At 35.6% G+C, this 14082-nt stretch overlaps 1 protein-coding gene across 2 annotated transcripts; it reads left to right on the top strand.

Annotated features, from left to right (window-relative positions):
* LOC104747340 (zinc finger protein-like 1 homolog) lies at positions 4385–8624 on the top strand. Of its 2 annotated transcripts, none has more exons than XM_010468964.1 (10): positions 4385–4472; positions 4695–4806; positions 5082–5162; positions 5784–5901; positions 6003–6097; positions 6890–6961; positions 7223–7477; positions 7577–7685; positions 7911–8097; positions 8215–8624. In XM_010468964.1, the coding sequence occupies exons 2-10, from the start codon at positions 4783–4785 to the stop codon at positions 8300–8302; spliced, it is 1029 nt and encodes a 342-aa protein (XP_010467266.1). In that variant the 5' UTR covers positions 4385–4472; positions 4695–4782; the 3' UTR covers positions 8303–8624. The 2 variants fall into 2 exon arrangements, with proteins under 2 accessions (XP_010467266.1, XP_010467267.1); XM_010468965.2 differs by having other exon boundaries at positions 4395–4472; positions 4614–4806.

Below are 14082 nucleotides of genomic sequence, written 5' to 3' on the forward strand. Positions count from 1 at the left end.
CAAGCGCTTATGAGATGAACATCCTCCTCTGCACTCCACCGCTTCCTAATTCCTCTGATCTCATCTGCTGTAACCTCGATACAATCTTCAAATTCAGATGTCGGGGTTATGTTAAGAGGCTGATAAGAGAATCCAGGGCTAAAGTTTGAAGGCTGAGAAGAGAATGGATTACTAAACTCAATAGGCTGAGAGGATTGGGTGGAAATAGGAGGAATAGGATTATCTGAACAGTTGGGTTTTTGAGAATTCAAAAGACCAACAAAATTTTGATCCCAAAAACGATAAGGGTTTCTAGGATCCATTGCTTGTGTGAGTGTAAGCTGAGAGTTTAGGTTAGTGAAAGCTGAGAGTTTAGATTTGTGAAAACGAAAGGGTTTGGAGAGATAAACGTTAAGAGTTTGGGTTAGTGTTAACAATGGTCGTTTATATTGACATCAAGGTTTATGTGAGCTTTAATACTAAAGGTTAGACAAAGAGAAATAAAGGTTTATTTAGGTAAAGACTAATGAGTGTTTTAGTACTAAAGAGATATACTTTTCAGTATATCTCTATGAATAGACCGATTGAAACACTTTTCAGTAAATCTTCTTGGGTAAAAGTTTTCAGAAAGCTGATCTTTAAAGTCAATACTAAATTCAAACTCAATCATATAGGTTTTGGATAATTTTACACACAAACTCAAACTTAAACAATTGATCAAATAAGACAACAGCACATGGAGAAAATATAAAACCGAAAATCAAACTCAACCACTTGATCAACAGCATAACAACACTTGAGTAAATTTAAGACACACACGGTTTTGGAAAATTTTAAACCCTTGAGCAAATTTTTAAACACACATGGTTCATCACTTATCAAATACAAAAACACACGATTTGATGTATAATTATTTTTACCGAACCTCAAACATTCTCATCATCAAATACAAACATAACACATCAAGAGAAAGACAAACATAACACTTCAATCATTCTTACAATCTATAACACATAGACAAACATAACACTTAAAGAATATAAAAAAGCTACACATCCATCACAAACACAAACTCAAACAAAACCAAACAACAACAAAATAAAAGCTAGAGTATCATACCTTTACAAGTAAGAGAATCCAACCGTGTGTCCACTTCACCTTAACCAATCTTCACCATTTAACAGCTACACACAGTTTATGAAGCACCACGCACAAAACATGACAACCGGATCAACATTGATCACACAATTACTTATACAAGACATAAACTAAAACATTGTACTCCTAATATTGAGAACAAAACAAGGATTCAATCAACAATCTATAACAAAACAGACAAACATAAGATAACAAGAACATAAAAATGTATTAATTCTTGAAAAAACTATCAGACAATAACTCGATTAAAACATAAACCCGATCACCCTCCAAAAAAATTCTCAAAACCGATTGAACATCCAACTAATCTCATAATCTACGACTAATAAGTCAAATCGAAATAAAACATTTACCAATCTAACAATCAATCAATTAATCTGAAACCCTAACTATTATAGACAACCAAAGATTAATTTCAAATACATGCAATAAATCGGAAAGGAGAAGACGAACCTTCTATCTCCGATTCGGTAGCCAATGGACCTCACTGTTCCTTGTAGGCCACCAGAAGAATCCTCCGCCGTTGTTATCCCATTAAAAGGAACCACCGCCGTCGGTTGCCGTGAGAACCGAACCGTCAACTCTTACGATTGAGCCGATCTGGAAGCCATCGCCTCTGGGTGACCAACTATCCTCCAGTTTAAGTCGGAAAAATCAAAGGATTCGACCTGAAGCCATTGAGTTTTCCGATTCGGGATGAATCGCCTCTTCAATCGCCTGACTTCTACGAAATAGAAGAGAGAGAGACAGTCGGGAGAAAGAGAGAAGAAATGGGAAAGAAAAAAAAAACATTTTATATTTTCGCTCCAACCTACCACAGGATGCCACGTAGCATTCTTAACCTGTTGCTAAAATTGCTTCCCACAACAACGATCCTCACCTTCGTGACCCAGAATTGGTTTTTTTAATATTGTTTTGGGGCCCAAAAACATGAGTACCCATGAGAGTAGTACCCATGAGTGGAGACGCTCTAATAGTGAGCAGCAAAAAGGTTTGTGAGTGGCTAAGAGGAGACTTGTAATTATTAAGAGGATTTTGATATACGATCATTGTCCCTTGTCTTCCTATTAACACTTAACATCTTGCATGAATTTTGGATATGGTGCAAAACAGTGTCAAGACATTGATAGTTTATTTGTTCCTTCTTGTTCTTGTTTTTCTCGTTCCTTCACATGTTCTGCAGTTTTTGATATGTTCTTTGTCCATTTGTAACAGTTGATAATAAGGATTAAGTAAATGCATAGTTTACAAACCTTATCACAAAAGAATGGGTCTCCTCTTGATCTAATGTTGTCGAAGATGATTGTTATTTTTTGACAAATACAAATGCTCTGATGAGATCATATAAATTGCTGCTATGTCGTGGATCGAGCCTTCTATTTATCATATCAATTACTCCTCTTTGCAATCTCACTGTTTATTGATGTCTTTAATTTAATGTTTTGTGAAAGATTTACAATTCGTAAAAGGATTAAGAAACTACTTCACACTTGTTAATGCTCTCATGTTTTATAAACCAAAACACATAATTTTCAAATATTTAAACTTTAAGAACCCTACCATTGGAGTAAGTAAAAAATAATTACTCATAAGGGTATCTTAACTTTTGATTTTGCAATATTTAAATTATAAATATGGTTAAGAAGAACTCATGGACTCTTAACCAATGGAGATGCAATTACGGTCTTGGGCTAGTGCTAAACACTATTGAATAATTTCCTTTACATTACCTCGGAGAAAATTAAGTTCCAAAATAATATTAGAAGTTGTATTAAAATTAATCCATGTTGAGAAAATTATGCGAATGCAAGTACTAAACTTGAGAAGCCTAAAAAGAAGAAGAATCTCTCTCGACGTCTCTCTCTGCCTCCCTCCGCTCTTTGCTCCACTAGTTAGGGTTCTTCTTCTGATCTACAAAAACTTATGTAGCTGCACGAGAAAGCACACGAAAGTGGAGCCTCGAAGCAAAACGATCCCAAAATAGTCCAATTTCGTCTCCTTTTCTCAAACCTCTCCTACGGACAAAGTACATACGCCATCCACCGTTTAAAACATAACTATGCAACGTGGTCCATCTCTTTAGAAGCAGCTCGTACGTAGAGTCAGTGTCGTGGTCATACACATCGACCGTGATTCCTAACCCTTCCTGCACGTTAATCTTGTCACCCTTGTTGAGATATTTGATGATGTGGTCCTCAATGGGGACAGTGTGAAGAAGAAGACGGCTAAGCTGGCCAAGATCGCTAGTGGTTAATACCTTCTTGATGATCCATGGATCTTTGAAGAGTGTCAGTTCTGTTGAAACATCGCACCAGTCGTCCTTTGCCCTTTCTTCATTCGTGATTGTGACGTTCCTCAATTGCTTAATCTTTCTTTCTTCTTTAGTTAATCTGTTTTCGCTTGGTGTGCAAGAAACCATGGCTGAATCATCAGGGTTCCTCTTCTTGGAGTTTTCACAAGACGACAAACACAGAATCGTGGAGACCGTAGGATTTTCCGATGAATTACCGTAGACCAAGTATTGAGTATTCGAAGCAGCAGAGGGAAGAACCATCTTCATTGCCGATGATTGAAGGTCTTGTGGTGTTTTTTCCTGATTTTGCATCATTCTCGTTCGACTCAATTTGAGACTGTAACGTAGATGTATATAATGTATGTTAAACCCACCTTTGCCTTAACTTTTTCCCTTTTTTTTTTTCAGGTATTTTCCTGTTTCAAAAAAGGATATTTATGTGTTATAGGAAAAGGAAAGATTTATATTTTAGTTTTGCAGATTTATGTAAAACGTACATTTTAATTTATTCATTAATTTTCAATTTCTGCGTCGGAATTTTGAGTGTAAAAAAAAAAAAAAAAAAAATTGCAGAACTCTACCTGTCATCTCTAAAATTAAAATCAGTCATACTGAATAAAAAAAAAATTTAGAAAATGTTTAAAAAATAATATCAAATTGAAGGTTGCCATGAAAACATTTAAAACATACGTATAAAATTTATGTTTTGTATTATTTTGAATTTTGTAGGATTAGTTTGCATTTTTTAAGATATAAAAGGTAAAATTGCAAAAATTGGTGATTTCGACTTTTCGAGTGTTTTATTTTTATTTTTGCACTTTTTTTTTTTTTTACTTTTAGAGAAATATATTATACCATTAATTATAGTAACAGTGAGATTGGTTTTTTTCCTTGTTTTTTTGTTGTGTGTAAAAAACAAAAAGAGAGTGAATGGTAAAATATCAATATTCATAGGGCATAAGAAAAAGACGAGTGCTCCCTTGAGGAAACATCAAAGAGAGCAAAAACGGAAAAAAAATCTCTCTGAATCGCTTCTGCTTTGGTAGGTTCTCTTCTCTCTTTCGTTTTCTTCAATCTAGGTTTCGAATTTTGGGATTCAATTGTTCCTTCCAGAGAGCTCCAATTTCGGATCCTCTCAGTTTCTTCTTCTTCTTAGTCCCCTGATCTGATTATTGAATCCCAGAATATCTTCCGACGAGCTCAGCTTTTCTCCGATCTCTAATTTCTCTCCGTCTTCTTATTCTGTGTGATCCTTAATCAACAGCCGAGGACCTTAAGCTTGTTTCGATTGCGGGAGTGCGATCTAATCCTCTGAGCTCTCTCTCTCAGCCGGGGATCATTGTCCCTTCGCAATGGTGGTCTGCAAATGCAGAAAGGTATTTTTCATCTACTGATTTCTTAGACTGGATAGCTTATCAATTGATGATCTGTGGGATGCGTTTCTTGTCGAATGATGACTGTTAGCGATTTCTGATCTTGCATCTGAGTTTTTCGAATTTTATGTTTGCATGTGATTTTCCCCAACATTGTCGCATTTGGTTTGATCTGGATTTGTGTTTTCTTTGGTGGAAAGAAATTGGTTGTTTCTGTTTGGATTCTCTTGTAAAGCTCGTTAATGTTTCCGTTTCTCTTTGTGTTGTTTTGTTTTCAGGCTACGAAGCTGTATTGCTTTGTTCACAAGGTCCCTGTTTGCGGAGAATGTATTTGCTTCCCGGAGCATCAAACTTGTGTGGTATGATTTATCAAAATCATATACTATTTGGTGTTACATGGCGAGCTGATAGTTTTCTAGGAGAGTTAGTCTCTTGTTGTTTGGAATGTGGTATCCTCGTAGAAATAGAAGAAGAAAAAAACTATGTGGAAGATCTTCTACTATTGGAAATAATTGCTGCTTTTGGGAACAGAAGCGTTTGGTTTGGTCTGGTTTAGTTGTTGACTGTTTTTTCGTGAATTTGAATGGATAATCTGGATATATGGTGCCAAATTGGTTATCTAGTGATATGATTGTCATTTTAAAGAACTCCATACTTTCAAGAGTAGAAACTCCGTCTCTGATCTGTCTTTGGAGCTGTATAGACATTTTATTGATATTAATTTCACACTTGTCCGTCATGACCTACGCAAGATTAACGTTAGTGGCAGCAAGATCTATTTCTCGGGCATATCTAGCTTGTTTTTCCTGATCTGTGTGCACAAGCAGTCATCTGCTCTATTTTATAATCTCTCTACAGCCATTTTCCTCTCTCTTTGGTTGAGCAGTGTTCAGATTTTTTTTTTGTTTTCTTTATGCTGCTTTATGTTTGACATGGAGAAACGAGACTGAAAGATGTTTTTATCATGTTGTAATCGATAGGTCCGGACTTATTCAGAATGGGTGATAGATGGAGAGTATGATCAGCCAAAGTGTTGTCAATGCCAAGCAACATTTGATGAGGGGGCAGGTCATCAAGTCACTCGGTTGGGTTGCTTGCGTATGTTATCTGAATTTTACCACTGTTGGATTCGATTTTTATTTCTGAGTGTCTTCTGCAACTAAATAATTGGAATTATCTCTATCTTCTATTTGTATCAGATGCTTTACATACAAATTGCTTGGTTTCGCATATCAAGAGTTTTCCTCCTCATACTGCACCTGCTGGTTATGTGTGTCCATCATGTAACACGCCTGTAAGTCCAATTGATACATATGAATGTAGTAGAAAAGGTTCTTTTGTGCTCTTCCTGTTTTTTTATTGCATTGTTTTTCTTGAGTATAACTCCTCACGGGAGCTATTGGTTGGTGTCTCATATTGATACCTGGATTTAGAGAAATATTTGAGTTAGAGTGATCTCCAGTGATTCTTTTTAGCAATAATGAGCACTTGATAAGTGCTGTTCTGGCTTTCTATCAATGTGTTCGTTTTTTGTGGATACTTGGGTGACTTGTTTTGGACCTAACGTTGTATACTAAATGTTGTATTTTTTTTATTATTAGGGGATTGGTAGTCCATGATTTTCTGTTTTAGTTAACTTCTTCAAGTCAGTAGCAACCTTTGTTTGTAATGTAGCAGATGAGTGCCAATCAATCAATATTACGCCTAGACACACAAATCTTCGAAAAGTAATTAAAATTAGAGTAATTAATGATAGATAATTCATGTTCTCTTGACTCTTTTCTATCAAATATCGGATGACTTTTAGCTGCTTCCTGTGTTCTGGTATGTAATACTTTACTCTATGATGTGATATACTGGAGGTAGTTATCTTGATTAATTTGGTCCACCAAGGTTTGAGCTAATAGAGTAATAGCCATCCCGATTGTATGACATTCCTGTCTGTCCTTTTTTTTTTTTACTTTAAAAACAATTTGTATGGGAGAGTGCCATATTATAGTTCTCATATGGTTTTATCTTACGTCGACGTGTTGTTTCGTTCTTGGGAGAGTGCCATATTATAGTTCTCATATGGTTTCAATTGCAGATATGGCCTCCCAAGATGGTAAAAGATGCAGGATCTCGGCTTCATGCACTCTTAAGGGAAGTGATTACGCAGGTCAGTTTTATCTTTTAGCTCAATTGTTATTGTTGATTATCCAACTTTTCATCTTGAAAGAAGTTAAGATCTCCAAAGTATTACCTTTTTGAGTGTTACCCTCACTTCAGACATCTCTCAATGTGAGCATATATTATCCCCCAGTAATATGGCAGAGTATCGTATTGTCACATAGTTTTGTGTTGACTAGTGAACACTATAACATGTCGTGAAATGATTACTGGTTTAGTTTGATATAATTCTCCGCTTTCTATATGGCAGACTGGTCTTGAGAAGAATTTACTTGGGAACCATCCGGTTTCTCGATCCACTGAATCTCGTAGCCCACCCCCTGCATTTGCTTCAGATGCATTAATTAATTTATCATCATCTTCTCATGCACAAGAAGGAAAAAAGCTGCCTGATAGTTATTCAGTAGCCGGAAATGGAGAATATTCCAAACCTGCGGTTTCAGAGATAGTTGAGATAGATGTTCCTGCTTCAGCTGGGAATTACATGAAAAGCTCAAGCCCTGGAGTAAGATTCTCTTTGTTTTTTCGCAAAAACTAGTAGCAATATCTGTTTCCCCTCTTATCAATTGTCACAAATTTATGTATTTGTTGATATTGTATATAGCTTGCTGCTGCTGCACGGAAAGGAGTACCCGCTGTGGACAGGCAGAACTCCGAGACTCTATATTATGCGGACGATGAAGACGGAGATCGTAAAAAGTACTCAAGAAGAGGTGGGAGAAAGACCGTATCTTTTTTACCGCTCTTGTCTGAAATGATGTTTTGGTTTTGCGTTAGTAGAAGACTTAGGCTGAGGATATGCATCTGGTTTTTGTTTCTGAGATGCATAGTATTTACTTCAAGCTGCAAGTGTCTGCCTTCCAGTAGACGAACTCCATTTTCATTACGAATCAGTGACGATGACTTTGACTGATTTTCATTTTCTTTATCCATGTAAGGTCCTCTTCGTCACAAGTTTCTACGGGCTTTACTACCTTTCTGGTCTACTGCATTACCAACTCTGCCCGTGACAGCACCACCTCGTAAGGATGCAACGAAAGCAGATGATGGTTCTGAAGGTCGTGTAAGGCATCAACGATCATCAAGAATGGATATAAGGAAAATACTAATTCTCATAGCTCTCATGTAAGACCTTGTTTACGGTGTAACTCTTTCTTCACCTGCTCGTTATATGTCAAATATCTGGTGCAAAATAAGTTAGTATTATCAGTTGTGGCCTAAATCTGTGTGACCAATGTGCAGAGCCTGTATGGCAACAATGGGGATTTTATACTACAGACTTGCGCTACAGGCAATTGGTCAAGAAATACCCGATGAGGAGCAGCGATGAGGTAAAATCCTATCAGACAGGGGAATAAGGCTGGCTCAACATATATCATATACATTGCTGGCTTAACCAAATCAATTTGCCCCTGGTGTAGATCCTTTTGGACGACTAGAAAATGTTTTTTCATGATTCTGAGAATTGTGGCCTGCGGTTTATTTGTTAGAACGTTACAAATCATGTTCCTTGTGTCAGTATCCTTGGTTTGTTGCTGGTCAAAAGTATCTGTTTCAGATCGACATGTTTTAGTTGTAGCTATTGTTTTTTGGTAGACGAAAACACATTTTATGGACGCTTCAATGTTCAACATTTCATGGCCTGTTGAGTAGTTTCTCTCGTTATTTCGGGGTAAAATAGATGGTTCTAAATGTTTAGATATCGATCTGAATCTTTTATATATTGATTAAGAAGGAAATTACGTTTTTGCTCATGTGTCTGTCTATTGAAATGGAAGGAATTTATTAGGGAAAATTATTAATTATTTTGCTCAGAGACCAAAAATAACTGTAAGTTTCTAAAAAAAAAAATAACTGCATTATTGCACTCTTGTAATCTTATATTATGAAGGAGTTTTAGTTTCATTTTGCAAAGGTTCTCATTTTCACATTCTCCTTCTTTCTCACACATCCTCTCTCTCTACCATATTCTCTCGTCTCTTGTAATCCTAAAACATTGTTACCACTTACAATTATCTATGTTCTTATTGGGGTAAGATTATTATGGTATCTATGTTCTTATTGGGGTAAGATTATTACTGAAGCAGAAATTATCGAGAACACTAGCTTCACTTTTCATAAAGACTATTGTGTCCTGCAAAAACTATTTATAAAATTGCGAGTACTAATTTGTAAAATTTATTTATCGGACCATAACTTTAAAAGATTATTAAAATCATAATTTTTAACCACAAAAAAAATTTTGTTTCTTCCTTGCTATTAGTTTATTAATAAGGATAAGTAGTTGAATCTAAATCTATAGGACATACTCGAATACATACTTATACTTCACAAGCAATGCAAAATGGATTCGACCGCGGAAACGTTCTGATATTATTAATTGAAAAATTGCTCAAATACCTGTGAGTAAGGCTTATTTTTTCTTTAGGTTAACTAATCTATTATGAAACGGAAAAAGGGTAAAGTAACTTGACGTTAATTGTTCTCCCACAACCGGCCCAAAAGGGAAGGACTTTTCCCTCCGGAGGAAAAAAAGAATTTTAAGACACTATTGCTGATTTTCAGAGTATCCATTCACGCTAAACTGATCCGCTTCCGTTTCTAATAATAGTTATGGACCTTATGGTTACAAATTTGTTAACCATAAGTGCATCAAAACCATCGGTTCACCCATTTAGAAATTTAAAATGTTTAATTAACGGCATTACACACGAACTAATGTTACTGATTTATGTTGTTGTCGCTATTCATATTTAAATTTCGTATGTCATATGCTCTTAACCAAATAAAACAAAAATTTACATATATTTTCTATCTGCATTTATAATAAGTTTTATTTTCCGCATTTAACAAAAGTCATTCATAACTTTGACTATAATTTATTACTAGATTTTAACTCGTGATGCTAGAATTTAATCCGCGGTAAACCATGGGACAATTTTTAAAAATTTAATAACATTCTAATTTTTATTTGTTTTTTATATTTAGTTTATTTTGTTTAGTTAAAAATATCTTTTTTTGGATTGTCAATTATTAAAAAAATAATAGGGGAAATAAATACATAAATATGTAATTTATAAGCTATTGTCGGATTAAGTCATAATTTTACCAGTGATTTAACTGTTTTACAAAATTTTAGTTAAATTACCCTGATTTAATATGTCTAAAATTCTAATATTAGTGGTATTGATCAAATAATTAAATGAATATTTAATCCGTGCTTCAAAACCGAATTAATAATATTTTATATTTATACTAATGTTAATTCAAACCGTCATGTTAATTACAACATGTCCCGCCATATAACAACAAACCGTCATATTAGTGGTTTAACCTGTATTTCAAAACCGTCATATTAGTGGTTTTGGTTGTGGGTGTTGTGTTTCGTTTGTGAAGTTAATATATATACATGGAAAATGCTTGATGAGCAAGGAGTTTACGATCTGTAGCAATAAAAGAGAGATTTTAGTGTTTTCCTATTTGAGTTGATAACATTATCGCAAAATAATATTTAGTTTCTTAACGTGATATATACTATATTAAATGTATTTCTTGATGCTAAATTTATAAATACCCGATTATTGAGTTTCTAAATTTGGGTTTCCGTTTTTATGAACTTTATTAACGTTATGATAATTACTGCAATTTTAATAATTTGTTACTCAAATTCGGCTGTGTCATTTAAATTTAAGAGATCATAGAGTCTCTAAAGATCTATTCAAATAGTTTTGAAGATTTTTATGGGATTAAAAATTTAATGCGTAGAGTTGTTTTTGGAAAAATCGAAATGTATAGATGTTGTCAATTTATTTATGGCAATAAACATATCAAATTAGGTCAATTTAAATAGTTCCATTAATTGATTTTCTACGAAATATTATTTTAGGAAAATCATTAGGGGTTACTGTTGTAAATAAAACAAATTAAATAAGCAAAACTTAAAGGGCGTAAACCAAAATATACTTCAAAAATATTAATATAGATTTTATAGCTTAATAAATATAGCTTAATAGATATTCGTCCAAGACCAGCGAATGGTTGGGGGAGGGTGTGGTTGCCAGTTTGATGGTTAAATCATTTAATTAATCCAATAACGAAGGAATGGCATTTGCCTACTCTTGAGGAGTTTTTTGACCCAGTGGATATTACTCTCATTCAGAGTATGCCGGTTAGTAAAACTTCTCAACCGGATAGATTATTATGGCATTTTACTAAGTCAGAGAAGTATACGGTCAAATCAGGACATCGGTTGGCCCGTGAACTAATTGAGGATGTTGAGTATGGGCCGACCTGTGTGTCCTTGCGGGCGCAGACGTGGAAATTGGATGTACCCTCGAGGATTCAACATTTTTTCTGGCAGATTGGGTCGAGTACCCTCCCCGTGTTAGAACGGCTTGCGTATCGAGGTGTTCAGTGTGAGGCTTTTTGTAAGCGGTGTGATTCTGCAATAGAGACTATAAACCATGCGCTCTTTGAGTGTCCACGGTCGCGATGCATTTGGGAAATGTCCCCAGTGGCACTAGATCCGGGAGGCTTTCCATATAACTCGATCTATGCGAATCTAGACTTCATATTCTGGCGAGCATCTTCCCAATCCGGGGTTTCTGATATAGCGCTTCATCTCCCATGGATTATCTGGTTAATTTGGAAAGATAGGAACAAAAAGGTTTTCCAAGGTATCGAGGTAGAGCCAACTGAAATCTTGAATCAAGCGGCCAATGATAAAATATTGTGGCATGAGGCCAAATCATTCTCGGCCAGTTTTCTGGATTCTCCGCCTTTATTGGAGGACATGGATTTCTTTTCCACGCTGTCAGATTGATGATTCTTGGAAAAGTACAGATCCTTTACAGGGTTTGGGTTGGTGGTGCTGCAGTGGAGAAGATTCAACGCTCCTTTTGGGAGCATGGAGTCAACGACGAGGGTTTACTCCCTTACATGCGGAATTACAAGCACTGATCTAGGCTATGGATGCTTTACTGGCGGCTGGAGTTGTTTGTCAGGCTTTTGAGATGGACTGTGCTGAGTTAGTTGCGATGGTGCAGACGCCGGACGATTGGCCTGCTTTCTCGAATTTGCTGGAGGATTTTGCATTACTCCGATCTTCTTACCCCTCCTTCACTCTAATCAGGATCCCTCGAGACGTCAACGGTAGGGCGGATTGTCTGGCTCGATCTTCAAGATGTTTAATTTCTGAATATACTTTTGTAAACTCTTTTCCTCCGGTTTGGGCAACCAATCTTGGAGTTCTTTTTTAATTATTAATGTTTGGTTGAAAAAAAAAATATATATACTATTTTGTTTGTTTATTTACTTTCCAAAACCATTATATTAGTAACTAATCTTTGAATAATTACACTTGCATATTGCAAACATTACTCCATCTATTCTACATATCTAGCTTTGTGACCCTAAATATCTCAAAATCAAAATCAAAATCAAAATCAAAATCAAAATCAAAATCAAAATCAAAATCAAAATCAAAATCAAAATCAAAATCAAAATCAAAATCAAAATCAAAATCAAAATCAAAATCAAAATCAAAATCAAAATCAAAATCAAAATCAAAATCAAAATCAAAATCAAAATCAAAATCAAAATCAAAATCAAAATCAAAATCAAAATCAAAATCAAAATCAAAATCAAAATCAAAATCAAAATCAAAATCAAAATCAAAATCAAAATCAAAATCAAAATCAAAATCAAAATCAAAATCAAAATCAAAATCAAAATCAAAATCAAAATCAAAATCAAAATCAAAATCAAAATCAAAATCAAAATCAAAATCAAAATCAAAATCAAAATCACAATCACAATCACAATCACAATCACAATCCCAATCCCAATCACAATCACAATCAAAATCAAAAATCAAAAATCAAAAGCACTATAACGGAAAAATACGGTATTAGAATTAAATAGGAGCTTGACCGGCCATGAGTTCTTCTAGCTTTTCATGTGCCGTCGCAATTCGCTGCTGGCTATTCTGATGGTGCTTTAGAGGATGATGATGGACATGCGAGGTATGAAGAAGATCAAATCTTAGATACCATCACGGACTACTACCGCAACCTCTTTAAATCTACTGGAACCGTTAATACTGCAACTGTTGATGAAGCCATAAACCATCGAATTTCAGAGGAAACAAATGCAGATCTAATCACCATACATTTGCCTGAGGAAATCAGATCAGCCTGCTTCTCTATCCACCCGGACAAAGCACCAGGCCTAGATGCTTCTCAGCCAGTTTCTTTCAATCCAACTGGAGCACAGTAGGCCCTCAGATCATCTCAGAAATTCAAAGTTTCTTTATCTTGGGTATCCTGCCGAACAACATCAATAACACTCATGTTAGATTGATACCAAAGATAAAGAGCCCTAAGAGGATGGCAGACTACAGACCAATAGCCCTATGCACAGTCTACTACAAAATCATATCTAAAATCCTCACCAAAAGATTACAACCCATCCTGCATACAATGGTTGCAGAGAATCAATCGGCCTTTGTTCCCCAACGAGTGATCTCTGACAATGACCTCATTACGCATGAAGTACTCCACTACCTTCACTCCTCGTCTGCAAAACAAAGATGCTACATGGATGTGAAAACAGACATAAGTAAAGCATATGACAGAATCGAATGGCAGTTTATCAATGCAGTCCTCGAAAGGATGGGTTTTCATGCAACGTGGATTAACTGGATCCTACAATGTGTCACAACTGTAAGATATTCCTACCTCATGAATGAATCTGCTCAAGGACTGGTGACCCCTCAGAGAGGAATACGACAGGGAGATCCACTCTCCCCGTATCTATTCATTCTCTGCAGTGAAATATTGATGGGACTCTGCCAAAAAGCACAAAGAGAGAATAAACTCACAGGTATAAAGGTTGGGAAACAGAGCCTGAGAATCAACCACTTACTTTTTGCTGATGACACCATGTTCTTCTGCAAGACCGATGAGCTTAACTGCCATATGCTGATGCAAATCCTTCAACAGTACGAAGCAGCCTCAAGACAGAAGATCAATGCCGATAAGTCAGCCATAACATTCTCTGTAAAAACTCCAATGGAGACAAAAGAGAGCATCAAAACCCAACTGGGCATCC

The sequence above is a fragment of the Camelina sativa genome, chromosome 15, assembly GCF_000633955.1.
Source record: "Camelina sativa cultivar DH55 chromosome 15, Cs, whole genome shotgun sequence".
Classification (NCBI taxonomy): Eukaryota; Viridiplantae; Streptophyta; class Magnoliopsida; order Brassicales; family Brassicaceae; genus Camelina; species Camelina sativa.

Coding starts and splice junctions, on each gene's coding strand:
- LOC104747340 (XM_010468964.1), top strand. CDS start 4,783: ATGGTGGTCTGCAAATGCAGAAAG. Junction 7,478..7,576: donor TGAAAAGCTCAAGCCCTGGA/GTAAGATTCTCT, acceptor TATTGTATATAG/CTTGCTGCTGCTGCACGGAA. Junction 8,098..8,214: donor CTAATTCTCATAGCTCTCAT/GTAAGACCTTGT, acceptor ACCAATGTGCAG/AGCCTGTATGGCAACAATGG.